Genomic DNA, 17,898 nt, shown 5'->3' on the forward strand with positions numbered 1-17,898 from the left:
ATACCCTGTTATTTTGGCATGTTTCGACCGGTAGACATGTCAATGTTGGAGGAATTTCTGTCGGACAAATTTAAATCGGCATTTGCAACAAAATTTCCAGTTACTTAAGCTAAAAATAAAAGATGTGGTCTTGACTTTTCAAGACCCCGGGAAATTGCCATGTTTTTGGACTTTTCCGAGTGGAAAAGCGGAGGAATCGAGAAAAGTCGCAGAGGAAAAATGTGGTAGACTCATTAAAAGGATGCCCCTCCGGAGTTATAAAGTATGTGGTAATCAACTTTCCAGAGGGGGCCTGTACTGTGGACTATTATTAAAATGAAAATTTTGAAAAACGGTTTTAAGGTAGGTCCGATTAAAATATATTAACTCAAAAATTCTATGATCAATAGATCTTTTCATTAGTTGTAACTTCCCCAAAAAGCGTTCTATTTTTCGGAAATGATTATCCTTAATCGATGGACATTTAGAAAATAGTCAAGGCATTCTTTAACCAGTGGTCCTGTCAGCGCATGCGGACTTGCCTACCTTTCGAGACATACATATTAATACATCCAGGATAATCTTTGTCTGCATACGAAATCTTAGATACGGACCTGTCTGGTTCTGTCCCTAACGACCGCATTAAACCCTCTCGGGCCCTAATTAAAAATTCCTTTGTGAACTCACCTTGTTGTAGCTCCCGCTGTCGTCGTCGTACCCACCATTCTGCGACGACCCCTGCTCCCCGTGGATCTTGCAGGCAGACAGGCCGAGGTACCAGATTTTCGAATAGTTCTCTATTTCAGTCTTTTCGTACTCCGACAGCCGGTTGCCGTACAGACGAAGAGCCTCTGCAAAAAAATAATTACGAATGAACACGATGCGGGCTCCACCTGTCGCTAAATTGGAAAATAATGACTGAAATTGATTTTGAATGCATTATAAATTATCAGGCTTTATAATCTTTATTGCATTATCTTCCCTTGAATATTTACAAACAGACTTGCAACAAAATCGTGCCTAACGATATCTACAGGGTGCTCTGAAAAAATAAATTCCTCAGGACCAATTTAATTATTAATTAAGCCTACCCAATAAAAAAGTAACAATAAAATGAGGTAACTATAAAAATTAGATAAGATTCAAAATATTTTACAAAAAAAAACGTTTTTTAGTCATAAAATCATCTTGCTATACAGGGTGTTATAAGTTTGACTGCCCTAATTTTAACGGACGATAGACTAGTAAACAAAAAAACCTTATATGACATGGGTGCTAAACTAAACCATTTCCGAGAAAAAAATTATTACCAGAATCTCCAACTTGATGTGCAAAAGTTCGATTAATAAGGAATATTGACATACCGGTGTGCATAGAATACCATAAAATATAATATTTATCACTTTTTTGAACTTCTTTATGCTTAATTCTAAAAAATAATTAGCGTTGTAATAAAAAAATTCGATAAAATTCATATCGAGCAATGTGACAACGGCGCGGCGGTTTATTGACTCGAGGTACTAAGGTGTGCAGTAACCACCAATACGCAATTCAGTTAGTATCTGGATTCGACCGTGTCGGAGTGTTTTTTACGTACCACTATTTCCTTTTCTTGAGGTGTTTTCCAGCAAGTGCGCAAAAATTGGATTCGATGGTGTCGCGCGAGCATCGAAAATGGTGGTGGACATTTTGAGCATATGTTGTAAATTGATTTGTACTTCTGCGTTTAAAAATTCCTGAATTTTGCTTTTTGGTAAGTACCTAAAATATTTTTATACGTATAATTACGACGTGAATCTTTGAGTACTTTAATTATATATTTTTGAAATACGTAATTTGATTAAAAGTGAAGTTCCTGTTTTAAGAGATTGATAATTATTAAAATTGAGCTAAAATTTAAGCACAACACCATCTTCGACAATTGTCTTGAAATTTACTAAATGTTTCACAATAACAGTTGATTACATTTTTTCCGTAGGACAAGTCTGCCGCGTGTACACATGGTGAGCATAAGCAGGTTAAGCACTGTTGTCACGTTGTGATGAAACTCCCCAATATTAATACTCGCTGTATTTTGAAATTTGTTAATCTTACGCCCCCGTAATATACAACTGTTTTGTTCATTTATGATTACTCTATCTCTATCTAAAGACAATAAATAGATAATTTCAAATAACTAGGTAATAAATGCATTATTATAATTTTATGATATTTGGAATGAAGTTGAGAGGATACTATAACTTAACATTTTGGTTACTTTACAGTTCATTGTCTTCTTAATGAAATGATGCTTATTTGCTCTTTATTGTACTTGCAGTTGCTAATAATAGTATCCCAATGGACGGAAATCTTATTAGGTATTATTTTTGTGTAAATATACCCCCTCAAAAAAAAATTATGTTCTACAAAAAACGCTATTGTATGTAGGTGGCCGACTTTCATTCGCGTCCAATTCTTCAAAGTTTGCAAAATATCAAATCATAGAAATGCAGCTAATACTGATTCATGGTGAATGTCCGTAACATGTAATAAAACATAAACGTAACATAAAATAACTTCAAAATATCTTCATTAAAATAATTATTCTGCATTTTTGCATTTTGTCGAGGAAGTACTTGATACTCTTGTAGAATACTGAATGACAATACTAATATTTGCCTTTCAAGGCACATTTGATGATATTTTAACGTAATATTCTTGAAAATGTAAGTTATCCGCAAATATCTGAGAAAATTGAAACTAACCTCTACAATGCCTATATTGGTGAAAAGAGAATTTTATTTTCTATAATATGATGCAGAAAAATACAGGGTGTTCCGTTTGAATTTAAAAAATTATGTCGGTTTTAAGTTTTGAAAATGTAACGTGAAAAATGAGACACTTAGTATAATTTTCTTCAGGTAATTTTGATAACGGAAGCCAGTGTATCTTATGTTCTTTGTGTATTCCGAAAAGCAAGTGAAAGCTCCCAGAACGAAGAGAGATATAAGGAATTTTCGAAACGTTTACATCTGTCAAAATTTTTATAAAATGTCGATTATCTCGAAAACGGTTAGATTTAGGTACAGGCAAGCTTTAACATTTTTGATTTATTTTTAATTTATCTTGTCGATAATGCAATAATATATAGGGTGTTCCATTTAAAATAACGAAGATGACAGCTACTTCCGGTATAACCAATGATGACGTTATTTTCATTGAAGAGAGCATATCTGATAACCCCCGTAAATAAAATTTCAGAGTCGTATTGTCTTTGGTTCACCTGAAACGTCTAATAGGCCACTTACCGTGAAGAACCCTGTATATCTTATTATAATATACGACACATTCTGTAGAGAATCTAACTTTAAAGAGATGTGTCATAAAAAAGATACATGCAAATGACCAAAAACTAACAGCATTAGAGTATTCAACTAACTCAAGCACTTATCTGTGCCAAATTTCAATGCATTCCATGATTTTTTAGCTAAAACTTGCTTTAAAGAAAATCATCTTTGACGTCCTGTATCTCAGATCCACAAAACGCAAAAGAAATGATCCACAGAAAATTAATCGTAATGTTTTATCACCTTCTGAATCCATAGTATCCTTTCCCACTCTGTATATTAATATTCACAATGAATTTTATGAAATCGATTTCAAAAGGAGAACTAGATGTATCCTTCCTTGTTCCATTGATTGACTTATTTTTACCTTATTTTAAAACTGCGAAATAAAAATAAGTAAATCGGGAAAGAAACAGTTTCAGGCAATAATTGTGATGTTCCCGACAAAAGAATTCTGTAAACAAGATGTCACCTAATACATCTTTTTCATGCTACGGCAAAGAAGCCGGAAGCGCTTTTGTTAAGCTCATAGATAAGGCTCTTCATTGGTTATTTTTATCGGAGCTTTATATTACATAAAGAGGTTTTTGTCTCCAATTTTTTCGGATTTAGCAAAGCCAGCAAAGACAAGATTGTCTGCTTTGATTCTGTCGGATGGAGGAGAAAGGTTTACTTTATCTTTTTAGGTTTTTTGTAAATTAAGGACTTCACCGACAACTTCTGCCACGAGTAAAATTTTCCTCTTGGTTTGTGGTATTAAAAGTGCGCCAGAAGATGTTTTTAACCAATTTATATTTGTTTACGCCAACTTCGTGAAATGGTTAATAACAATTTATTACCTATTCTGAACTAAGCAATTCAGTATTCGAATTTGAAAAGCGAAGATTCGGTAAACTTTTTAGTCTATCCAGGTATGGAAGTCGAGTGGGTCAAAACACTAGCTGCTAACCCACGGTCTTTCTGGAAGAAAGGTTATAAAAAACGGGCCATTATTTCAAGAAAATGTTGTAAAACAGAAACAAAAAAACGTCTATTAGATGTAGAGGAACTCTTTGGCTGACAGAATTGATAAGGCTGATCATGTGGACCTCATTTATAAAATATAGCTAATACGGATTAGTAAGCAGATCTCGAAAAAATGCTGACACCTCGATGTGGACGTGGGAACTCCAGTTCTTTGGCCGATTACCATACATGTGAACTGTGACGTGAACCTCAAGGTCGTTTCTATAGGACATTGTGGAGTGGCTACTGAATTTTTATGTTTAATGTTACGAACTGTTATGCAAGAATTATTGTAAGAAAAGGAAAAGTACGGTGCCAGAGTGAAATATAACTTTGTCATTCATTTGGTCATTCGTGAACAGAGCCAAAGAAGAACGATACATTTTCTTCCCTACGTTATTCTGTGTGAAAAAGACAACCTAATTTAATAACAATCAGAGTAATTAAGAATTGTATCAACAAACTCCGGTAGCTTGTAATTTTAAAACGGAATTAGGTATAAATCAAGCATATGATCCAATATCCAATAACAATGCACCATAAAAATTTGAACAACCAACAAGCTCCTTAAGGATTATCGCCAGATAAGTAAATCAAGTCTTTAAATTAATAAATACGCCATTATATCCCCCACAGTGTATGATAATAAGGGGATATTAAAAAGCACCATTAAACAAAAGTAAATATAAACAAACTGTAGCCAAACCAACTGCTAGCTTTTAAACAAAATGTCAAGGTTGCCCATATGTTTCCGTACAATTTCATAACCGTAAGAAGCGTTGAAAATTAGTTAATGCCTACATTAATACCGCATTAAGTTGAAAGGACGATTTTTTTAGTTATATTGTAGCGTGAGACGTTATGTGCGTGTAGGCTTAAAAACTTGGAAGGTCAAACAAATTTTCATTTTTTCAGAAGCTAACAAGGTCGCCTAGAAGAAAAAATTGAAGCGTGAAATGAAAAATAATGGGTTAAAAGTAAAGCAGAACATGAATATATCAAATTATTATTATTATCAAGATGTGGAGAAGACTGTAATGTAATCATAACATAGACAGGACCGTCCTAAGGAGTTGGACGAAAATTTGGACACATATTTTTGAAGAATTGCTATTATTTGATTCAGATGAATATTGGCTCAGAATATTGGCAATTATGTTATGATGGACAAAGTAAAAAAAATTAAAAATTAATGCAGGAAGATACCGTTATATTTAATTCAAGTACCTAGATGCTGTCCTGGCTTCAAGAATCGGCAGGGGAACTAAACTTGATCAGTTTCCCAACTAACTCCTAAGTGGAACATGGAACTCTAACGGCCCCAAGAATTTGGAATGAAATTAGATAGGAAATGTTTGTACACCACAAACATCTCTTGGATTCAGATAAACAGAAGAAAATTTTAAATGACGTACTTCCTTTTTCTTTATCACAAAGAATCCAATAACTATGTCTTATCTCTCAAGAGACGATGTTCGAGTAAATAATTAAGAGATTATTTTGTTTAACTTTCTCATTGACCTTTTGTTTTAAAGAGATGTATGCTTAAAACACTGATATGGACGTATAATTAGCCGTTTCCTGTTAAAATTATATTTATTCAAATACTTTTTTTTTGCTTTGGCTATATTTACCAAATTTAAAAGTTTAAAAATTCCATCCAAAATATACTGTTTCTTAACATTGCCATCAATTTAAATAAAATTTGTCTCAAAACAATTGTGGGTTTCACCTTTATGGTGGTCATTCCACTAAATTAAGCTGTTTGCTAGTAGGTTTTTGGATCGAATTTTCCCTGATTGGTAGAATAATTTGGTCATCTCTTGTGGGTGTACATGAAAAATACTATCTAGATAAACAAGTTTAATATTTTGAAACACTTGAAATCTTAAAACCAGTGGGAAACCCACTCAATGTATCACCGAGAGAAGAACACGTTTGCTAAAAAGTGTACAAATGTATAGTTTTTTTTTAATAAATCTTGTAATTTCTCGTTATATTACTGGAATTCTTTAGTAAAATCTTGAGTAAATTCCAAGTATATCCTCATACACTGATCACATATTTTTGCTTACACGTATCAGCACTGAAATTTATACATAACGTATCTATAATCAGACTGTTTTACTATTCTATGTTTAAAATTAAGAAAAAAGTTTTAATCAATAAACTAGGTCCCAAGGGCGTATAATCAAGAGCTTGTAGCTCCCTTAAGAAGGATTTTCTGCCTGTATTTATTAGAACTCTTCTCTCATGTTCGTGTCTATCACATAAGAAATTGCATATACAGGGTGATTCACAAACGGTGACGAAAAATGAAACCTCGTATTCTAGTATACTAGTTTTTCAATCATTTAAAAAAATTAAAAAAAGTTTTTAAATTTAACACCCTGTAGCTTTTTAACGAAGCGTCCTGGATAAAAACTTTATAGAAAAGACTCCCCTTAAAATTCACCAAAGAATACGAGGTTTCATTTTTGGTCACTTTTTGTTTCCCAAATTTTTTCGTTATGAAATCATTTCATAAAAATGTGACCACCTTAATTTTCACCAGCCACCATTAGCAAAATTTCAAATTAACATTTTTTCATTTCCACTATAATAAAAAAAATAAAAATTCTACAAAAAAATTATCTGATCATTTCGATAGGTAGCAAAAGACGGGTTTATCAACTACATTATTATTGTATGAAAATTTACTGGTCATGTAAAAATAACAATATTTCAAAAATAGCTATTTACGACGATACAGTCAAGAAAAACCAGTAAAACAAAAATGTCAACGTTTGGTCAGCGTAATAACTAATTTATGTTTTTCATTCTTCAGTTACAAATAAAACTTTTTAGGTATTATTAATGATTGTAACACATTTTGAATATAAATTTGTAATTTTAGCAACCAGTTTTTACACCTTCTTGCTAAATAACTGATTATTAATTGATTTCAATGTTTATTATAAAAGGTGTATCGTATTTGTTGTTGGTGTTTACAAAGTATTTTTCATATATTTTTCATATGTATCGTAATTTTTAAATCTAATGTTCTCTAAAATAACGTGATCTACCGAAACCGTGCAAGAGTATCTTTTTACTGTAAAATTATCTAAAATTTGATATTTAGTCATCGAACCATAAATCGCCATTGAGCAAAATTTGAAAATCATAATTTATTTCCATTTTGTAGTGTCTAGAACAGTTTTTGAGATATCTGAAGAAAAATCAAAATAACGGCTGTAGCAAGAAATTATGAAATTAACGAAATGCATCCCCGTTAATCCGAGTAAATCCTTTTTAATGCCAATATTTCCTTGGTATATCCCAATGATACTAAAGTTCCAAAAAAATTCCCATACATCCCCAAGAAAATCTAATGTATCCTCATAGATGTGCAGCAGAAATCCCCATGTGTTCTTCCCTCGCACATCTCTGACCAAAAATGATAACATTTTTTAAAGACTTTAATCCCTTTGAATTCCAGAGAACCAATTTGAATTTTATCAAACATAAGTATTCTATTATCAGTTGTCGTTTTTTGACTATTTAATTCACACTAATTCATTTTTTTTTAATCTTATATCAAATGATGCCAGAAATCTAAGTAAACAAAGTATATCTAACCGCATAGACAAGGTCCCTAACTGCTCATAATGTGGAAATTACTACTCTATAAGTTGCATTCCCCTAGAGTCCAGTCGGCAGAGGCCGAAAAGTTACTGTTGGTGACATTTCCTTGATAACTCGGAAATAACTACACAGGTCTATTTTAAATGATGAGTACAATAACAGGTTAATTTGCTGACAAAGTATTTTATTAGAAAAAATAGTTATTAACAATTTAATCGTGAAAAAAATTTTTTTTAGTAGTTTTCTTTAAATAACTCGGCGGGATGACTTTGTACGAAAAAATGCTTAAGACATGATTTTGTTCGTAATAAAAATAGCTACAAAATGCCGGTGGTCCGAACTTTTTGTTCTATAAGGTGTTATACATTCATCGGCATCTGAAACTCGAAACATTGCCAAACTTGTTCGAAGCTTTGCTGACACTTGAAATTTGGTACACACATAGTGTAAATATGCAGAAACCAAAAGCAATTTGCAAAATTCAAGTATCTTCATTTTTGCAGTTTTGGTAAGGTTTTATACGTCACCCTAGTTTTATACGTCACCGTTTTTTTAATTTTTGGACGTATATTTATGTATATTTATAAAATATTCCATTACGGTAGATTAGCCAGCACAATTACCTACAATTTAAAAAAAAAAATATTTTCATAGTTTAGATCCTAAGCTACTTAACATTTTGCGCCTGTTAGCCGTAGTCGTACATTATTCAACATATTAACATAAAACAAAATCGTACGTGTGGGGTAAACCTTTAACTTTAAGTAAACAATTGTTTAAATTTACTGTTGCATATTTCTAATAGTATACAAGCGCCGAAGAGCGGAGCTCGCGCTCGAAAATGAAAAGTTAAAGGTTTACCCCACACGTACGATTTTGTTTTATGTTGATATGTTGAATAATGTACGACTACGGCTAACAGGCGCAAAATGTTAAGTAGCTTAGGATCTAAACGATGAAAATTATTATTTTTTTAATTGTAGGTAATTGTGCTGGTTAATCTACCGTGATGGAATATTTTATAAATATACATATATATTTTTCCAAAAATTAAAAAAAAAGGGGACGTATAAAACTAGGGTGACGTATAAAACCTTACCAAAACTGCAAAAATGAAGATACTTGAATTTTGCAAATTGCTTTTGGTTTCTGCATATTTACACTATGTGTGTACCAAATTTCAAGTGTCAGCAAAGCTTCGAACAAATTTGGCAAAGTTTCGAGTTTCAGATTCCGATGAATGTTATAGAACAAAAAGTTTTGCTCTCCTGATTTTCGGCTTTAGCGTCATTATTGTATATATATTGAACTATAGTTTTCGAAAGTTTTATCACTTTTTGTTTATAATTGACATTTTTACAGCAACTTTTAAAAAATGACGTTTTATACCGTTTTTTCAATCTCACGACTTTGTTATTGCAAATTTCGTAATCGGACCACCGCCATTTTGTAACTATTTTTATTACGAACAAAATCATGTCCTAAGCATTTTTTCGTACAAAGTCATCCCGCTGTTATTTAAAGAAAACTACGAAAAAAAAATTTTTCACGATTAAATTGTTAATAACTTTTTTTCCTGATAAAATACTTTGTCAGCAAATTAACCTGTTATTGTACTCATCATTTAAAGTAGGCCTGTGTAGTTATTTCCGGGTTATCAAGGTTTGACACAGGCCAAACCTCTACCAACTGGACTACTAGTAAAAGAACTGATTTGAGTAAAAATTTTTAGAAAAGGGCTGTCACTGTTCGACAACGATATCTTTTTTAATTTCGACCATTTAATTCCTCTAAACGTATAGACTTTATATTCAATAACATTGTTGCAACTTCCATCATTTCGTTACTCGCTGGTATTATTTCCACATACCTACAACCAATTCAACTGGATTCTACGTGCAAAATTGAAAACTCGTTTTTTTAAACTGTCAAGCTAATTTACTTTGTAGTATGCAAATGCGGCTCTTCTCGAACGTGCACAAAATGCATTGCAACGTCAAGGTGCAACTTTCGTTGTAAGAAACCGATCCCGATCTCGATAAGCAGGGGAACTGATTTGCATCTGCCTACTCCACAGAAATGTGCACTTGCTCCACAACAAATGGTGCAAGATTAAAGTATTCCCGGCCTACAAGTGACTACGTGACATTCGAGACTTATATCGTGGCAGAGAATAGTTTGAATTTCGTACGTTCCAGCGAAAAGCAGCTGTATGTCTTTAGTCTAATTATCTTTCATTAAAAGTTCGTTCTGCGAGGAAATATCTGAAGGGAAGTTAGTGATGTCTTATTTTATAAATCTTACATCACGCACCAAGAGCAGGTCTCCTTTATTGTTACGATATATTTGAGACCTAAAACTATTAATAGATCATAAAGGGCTAATGATGCTGAAGAACTAAAGAGTCTTTATAAATGATTACAAGCCACGTGACCACCAAGTATAGGCAACCAACATTGCACAATTGGTACTGTCAATTAAAAATCACTAAATTTTAGGGTCATCAATATTAATGATTTAACATGATAACAATGACAAACTATTGCGTTTATGTGAAAATCGGATTGCCTATTGGTTGAATAAATTGTCGGTAAAGCATAAAGTTGTGACTTAACATACCTTGACCACATATCTAACCCATATGCGACACTTAGAGAGATAGAGCTACTTTGTGCAACACGAATGGAGATACATCCAATTTAAAGGGACTGAACGCATGCGTATATCCCAACAGAACAGCTGTGTGACTACGTAAGATGATATTTTCATATTTACTATTATTTCGGCATTAAACAGAATAAATATGAAATACAAAACTTTAAGGATATATAAATTTTGTAGAGTAAAATAGAATGTTTGATTATTTTGCCCATAAAATGATGCTACGTATGAACGGTTTTTATCTGCGAATTAAATACATTACCGATGAAGCCCGAATACTTCCGTACATGTTTTATCTCCGTGTAGTTTATGTTAGTGACGTTACGTATAAATCATATAATAGCCATTTTGGTCATTTTGTAAACATTGTTGCCGTTAGCTGTATTGAAGTGTTTTAAAAAGTGGTTTACAGTGAATTTATAGTTATTTATTTTTAAAACTTTGGCGTTTTCATTAACAATTATTTGCAGTTACACAGAATGTCTAAATCAGTTCGGAAATGCAAGAAAGAAAATAAAAATATACATTTTTTCGGTTTCCTAAAGAAGAACAATTGTATGATTATTACTTTTTATATAGGTAATCTTAAATTGCTTATAAAAATTGTTTAAATATTAAATTTTTATAATATAAATTGTTCTTTTAGATGTCGATAGAAAAATGTGGACACCCAGAATTAATAATGCATGGATAAAACGATTTCAAATTTACATAACTAGTGTAATACCTTTTGGAAGTTAAAATGACATATTTTCTATAATCATTATTCAGTTAGATAACAAATTTGATTGCTAATTGTATTTGTAACTACCCAGGAAACACCATTTATAATTTTTGTAAAGATGTACCTCCAGTTCAACATCCCTGTCCAAATTTTTCTTTGGACTATTTAATAAAGTAACTTGTAATTCTGCGAATTTACTACCACATAAAATCTATTAATAAAAATGTTAGTAAAACTCCTAATATAAAAAATGTAAAATTAAATATGTGTATAATTTGTTATTAGGTATTTTATTTCAACAAAAAATTAATGAACACTTAGCAATTTTATTTTAATATATTAGTTATCTAATTTATCATCCCGGTTAGACAGACACTTTATCAATTAAGTGAAAATTGTGATAAATGTAGGTGTAAGCATTTTATGTTCATGTTCATTCAATATTTCGAATTGGCAACACTTTTTTCAGATATCAATTTTTATTGTCCAATCTGGCAACGTTTAGCATCCAGTTTAAATGGACAAGGTCAACGGCGGCATCTGTGCCTTATCAAAAGAGTGTCGCATATTGGTTAGATATGTGCCTTGACTCTATCATTTTAATAATTTTACCGAAATTTAATTGGTAATGCAAAGGAATTACTAATCCAAACTAAATTATTGATCACGTGACATGTATTCACGAATGCATTTTTTTCGAAGAAGGAGTCGTTTTATAGTTTTGATTTTTTTAGATTAAAGTCAGCTTACAGCCAGCAACACAATTTAAGTAAATTGAAAATAAAATTATTCTTGGGATATAACCAGTTTATGGAAATTTTCGTTAGAAATGCAATTTTAAATACACGAAATGTATTAAAGTGTCAAAATGTCACAATAACTCCTTATACAGTGTGTCTCATAATGATGGAACAAAATTCATATTTTTTTTACAGTTGAAATTTAAAAAAATTCCTGAAACAGGTTAATTAGTAAATAGAAATTATCACTTTTTTGTAATATTTTCTATTTTTTATTCTATTTTTTTGGTGTTATGTTTCGAACTTGTTCTCTCTGATACGATTTTTCAATCCTTCGATAGTGGATCCTGGTCTGTTCACATACACTTTGCTTTTTAGACAACCCCACAAAAAAAATCTAGTGGGGTTAAGTCAGGGGAGCGTGGTGTCCATTCAAGCGGCCCTCTTCTGCCTATCCATCGATTTGGGAGAACTTTATTAAGGCAATTTCTTACATCGAGGCGAAAATGTGGAATGGAGGGGCACCATCTTGTTGGAACCAGACATCACCAGCAGGCATATCGTGCTCATTAGGGTTAGGAAAAATTAATTCCAGGACTGGAATCAGTTGAAAACGCAAAAAATCCAAATAAGTATCGCCTGTCAGATTGCCCTCGAAGAAATAAGGTCCCAGTATGCGATTTCCTACTATTCCAGCCCAAACATTCACTTTTTCCGGCCGTTGTGTATGTTTTCTTGCATCTATTGTGGATTTTCTGGGCTTAAAAACCTAGTATTGTATATTCACAGTTCCGTTTAAGCAAAAAGTTGCTTCGTCAGTGAAAATTATGTGATTTTTTAAGTTGGGTTGTCTTTCAAATAAATTTCTAATTTCCTCGCAAAACTGTAATGTTCTGTCTGTGTCATCTGCCTTGTACGGACGCCACGTTTGAGACTTCAGATTTCTGTGAACTGAGGACTTCGACAAGTTGAACTTGGCTGAGATAGGTCTAATGAGTGAGTGAGGATTTTTAGTAACGGCGAGCACATTTTAAAGGTCATTTTCCCTTACCGTTCTTCGCCTTCCTGATCCAGGTAGATCTTTTATACTAACGGTTTCTTCAAACATTTTGGATACTTTACTTATTGCAGCTCGAGTAATTTTCTGGTCTAGATACTTATGGTGAAATAACTCACATATACCTCCTGTTGACTACGGATTTTCTCTGCAAATCCAATCATAATTAAAATTCAATTCTCTGTTTTTTTCTTAAACGGGGCAACCATTTTTCAAAACAATTTAACAATGAAGGAATTGGAACTAAAACGATTCACGTTATACTTACCTAAGGTGCTCTGGTGAATTTTATGTGTTTATCGATGTTTTTTTTTGAGAAAAAAAACTTTAAAGTAAGTAGAAAAAGATTAATAAAGAGTAGGTACGTTTAAAGTATAGAAGAGAGTATGATTGTTTGAAATAGTCGTCAGTACCACTTAAAAGACAATTTTTTACATTTACAAAAAAGTAGGTATAACCTTATATCGCTGAATTTGTCTTTAGAAGGGTTATAGATTTAAACTATAAAATACAGAGCGTCCTATTAAAATCCGTAATGTTATAGGTTTTTGTCAAACATGGCGCAAAAAAATAGAAAGTATTGCAGAAAAGTGACAATTTCTATTTACTAATTGACCTGTTTCTAGATAAAAAGTATGAATTTTGTTCCATCATTTTGGGACACACTGTATAATTTTTTTTTTGATTTCCTTTTCGAATCGTACGCCATTTTTATCAACCTTGTGATAGTTATGTTATTACAGGAACCTTCTTATTTAAGATATTATTAATAAATAAAAGGACAGTTTATGAGTTGAGCTTCTTTTTAATTAATTAAAGCATAGTCTAAGTAGTCACTTTTACGTATTTTTAAAGCCTCAGTTAAATAATGATCTGATACAAAGATAAAAAAATACGGATCAAATTATTTGCTATATTATTTCGTTTTATATTAATAAGTACCTATGTTAAAACATGGAAAACCATTAATATTGCTCTAATCAATTTTAGATTTTTTTTTTGGTAATTACACTGATTATCTAACCAATATTTGTTTATTATACCTGTATATTTTGAGATATTTAAATAGCCTGTGATGCGAAGTAAAGATGATAAACACAACGATGAAACGACTTACCAGACGGTGTCATCGGGAATCCATTCTCCTCCTTGTTGTTATTGGTGAGTTCGTGGGAGCCATGGGAGTTGTTATTGATGGCAGGGAATGATTCGACCATCGGGGAATTGGGGGTATTTGCCGACTTCCCTTGGTTTAGGTTGAGCCTGGAAGACGATTTGCTTGTATCTAACAACGGGAGCTGGAAAGGAATAATTTGTTTTAATTAAATATGTTCAGCAACGCAGAAAGCGCTTTCGTGAATTCTATTAATAGAGTGTTTGCGGTTCTGATGAAATATTTAGTTCGATACAGTCGACCAATTTTACTTGAACCGCGGGATGAGTCCTGAATGAAGAGAAAGCGTCAAATCTAATCAATTTTAAATGTCATCTATAAATCCTGAACTTCTCTGGTTTCATTTATTTGATTCTAGAACGCCGAAGGTCACGGCTAAAAGTGAAATTGTTCAGAGGTAAGGTCGACAAAAAATAAAGCCTCAAGCGTCTAAGAGCTTTCTCTAAAATTAGAGACATAATAAATAAATATTTTGATGTTCATGTCTTCATTCTAATGGGAGTTACTTTAAAAAATATTTATTAAGAAATATTTTCTTACAATATACTTTTTTGAACTTCTAATTTCTAGATTATTGTTAGAGAAATAATTTCATCTTGTAAGCAAACAAAAATAGTTTGTAAACGTCCTATATTTTGTAACTTTTAAAATTGAATCAATCGAATTTCACTTTTACTGAAATGTTTTGAAACATTTCTGTCTATAGTAGGATCATATTCGATGCAAAGTAATGAATCAATGCCTGTCAAGGGATCCAGTGCCATACGCTTTTAAGGGTTTTAGAAATGAATAATTTATTTATACATTATGAAGGGACGAAGGGATCAGTTCACGTCTGGCACCCTTGTTCCTACAAAAATTCCTTTATTCTCATAAACTATGTATTTTAAATGTAATTCATTACAAATCCAATTTGTTTTTTAAATTTCACATATGTACTACATTTTACCTCTGTATGCGCCACTGTTGTTTACTTGTTTTTTGGAGACGCTCTTTAATATACGACCAGATTAGTATTTGACGTATAACCGACCACTTTGTACACTAGATGCACCTGGGCGACTACAGCTAGTACCAGAACACAGTGCGTATGCAGCGGTATTTTAGATTTTACATTCAATTTCATTTTAAATTTGAAATAGTTCATCTAACGCCTCCTAAAAATGATGACATGATTTTCCTTTGATAAAAGAGCGACAACTTTTTGCCCTACTTTGCATCGATTACGATTCTACTATAGTGTGTTTCCTATACTGTGCTCCCTACTTACATCTGCTATTTTTGGAAAGAGAAAAAAGTTGTATGAATCTTATAAATGCGAGAGAATTTTGTATGAATATATCCAAAGTGTCAATTGTAATCTGATGAGTCTATTTCTTGCAGAAAGGGGGATATAACCAGGAGAGGTCAAGAGTCAAGCTCAATGTATTAGAAAGTATTATTGTCATTTCCTAACAAATCAAGTCTTGCACATATTATACAATACACCCATAGACTATCAAACATTATATCTCTATAACCCTACCAAAGCATAACAGAAAATATAAACATATAAGAGTAAGATATAATTAGCACAAATATACACTAACTTTTAATATACTTCACTACAGGGTGTTAGAATTTTGACTCCCTTAATTTTAACAGACTATAGAATACATTAAAATAAACAAAAAAAAACCTTATATGACGTGGGTCCTAAGCTTAACCATTTCCGAGAAAAAAAATTATCAACATCTCCAACTTGATGTACCAAAGTTCGATTAATTAAGGAATATTGACATAACTGCTTACATAGAATACCATAAAATATAATGTTCGTCACTTTTTTTAACTTCTTTATGCTTGATCCTCAAAAATACTTAGCGTTGTAATAAATTTAAAATTCGATAAAATTCATATCGAGCAATGTGACAACCGTGCGGCGGTTAACACGAGGTACTAAGCTGTCCAGCAATACGCAATTCAGTTGGTGTTGGTATCTGGAATTGGACCGTGTCTGAGTGTTTTTTTTTACGTACCACTATTTCCTTTTCTTGAGGTGTTTTCCAGCGAAAATTGGATTCGAAGTTGATGCCGTCCTGATCCAAACTGTAGTATATGAGCGTTATTTTCAATCCCGAAGCAGTATTCAGTGCCAACTTTTTTCTTAATTCTTTTCCGAAATATTTAATTTTAAGTACCTCGATAATAGAGCATTTGTAGGCCCTTGGTTATTATATGACTTATCGCCTTGTTTTCATGAGAGAAAGGAGACCCTCAATAGGACGTGGTACAGTTTTGTAACACCCTGTATATAGAACACGAATTCTTCGTAAAACATTAGCAAACAAAACATATTTCACTTTTCCGATGCCTTCAACGTATCCAATATTTTAAAATTAAAAACCTTCGTTCCATCAACTTTTTTTTTAATTTCTGATCCGACCGGCAGCGTCTTTGATCCGTGGCGAGATAATAAAGCCGATTATAGTCCGAGTTATTTATAAACAACGAACGTGTTCGGACTTGTGAAACCTCGACGTAAATTTCAATTTTCTCGCATTTTCTGCTAAATTGAATTGCCTCTCACAAAGGACAGACGATCTGATGCCACCCGAGGGTGCTGCAAACCGTGGGCGAAATGTAAGGGGGTGTTCCAACTCTGACCTTAAAGTTCCAAGTTGTTACGTTCAACGTGAGATATACGTGCCGGTGCTAAATTGCCGCGGTCCACGATAAATTTTATCCTGGAATTAAGTACCTTGACATTCTAAATATAACGAGTCCCTTCAAAATTAGATTCCCTTAAAACTGGGTCAACGGGAATTAGAAAAAAAAATGCCATAAACCGTATTAATTTGTGCTGATGTAAATTGACGAAACTTGGAAATAATGTAACTAATTAAAGCTAATAATTCGGTATATTTCTTTATGAATATGTCAATCAGTGGCGGAGATTTAGGGGACCTTTGTCATAAAAACCCTCAGAAAAACTACACCACTGGATTTTCAGAAAAATTTATCGTCGCCATTAATTTACTGTCATATTTTTAATAAAAAAGGTCTCTTGCATTTTCTTCATACAATAAACCATTTTCGAGTTATATATTTTTTTGTTCATATTTAATTTTAAAATAATTTCTAATGGAATTAATAGTTTAAAAAAAATTAAACACCAGTTGAAAATGTAGCAGATTTAAGACAACGAATCATAAATAGATGTCAACAAGGCAGACAAATCTCAAAAAGCGACAAATATACAGGGTGTACCATTTAAAAAAACAAAGGTTTGGTTCATATCTCCGAAATTTAACAGCCATTTGTTCTTTTATTATACAGGGTGTTCTAAAAGTCCATCAGGAAACTCCGGGAGGTGATTCTACGGATTAAAATAATAGCAGTATCTAATGAAATTGTTTTCGAATTGTCAATTTTCTATTTAAATAATTTATTTCTATCAAGTTCGATTAGTATCTCATTTGGCACACCCAGTAAGTAGATGAAGCTCTATTGGACCAGTCAGATATAAGTTTCATTAGGCACCGCTAGAGGGCACTTTACCTAGAACTCAAAATTTGTTTTGCTCATAACTTTTTTCTCTTGCTAGATATCACAAAAATTTAAACAAT

General features: G+C 32.3%; 1 protein-coding gene across 2 annotated transcripts in view; it reads right to left on the minus strand.

The window, feature by feature from the left end:
* The window catches only part of LOC108907217 (dual specificity tyrosine-phosphorylation-regulated kinase 4), a 151,018-nt gene that overhangs the window by 43,394 nt on the left and 89,726 nt on the right, over positions 1-17,898 (minus strand). For both annotated transcript variants that reach the window (XM_018710794.1, XM_018710793.2), the window contains exons 5-6: positions 14,234-14,414; positions 667-830 (exon numbers count right to left, since the gene is read on the minus strand). In XM_018710794.1, coding sequence (XP_018566310.1) covers positions 667-830; positions 14,234-14,414 — 345 coding nt within the window. The remainder of the gene's footprint in view (positions 1-666; positions 831-14,233; positions 14,415-17,898) is intronic.

The sequence above is a fragment of the Anoplophora glabripennis genome, unplaced genomic scaffold (assembly GCF_000390285.2).
Source record: "Anoplophora glabripennis isolate ALB-LARVAE unplaced genomic scaffold, Agla_2.0 scaffold303, whole genome shotgun sequence".
Classification (NCBI taxonomy): Eukaryota; Metazoa; Arthropoda; class Insecta; order Coleoptera; family Cerambycidae; genus Anoplophora; species Anoplophora glabripennis.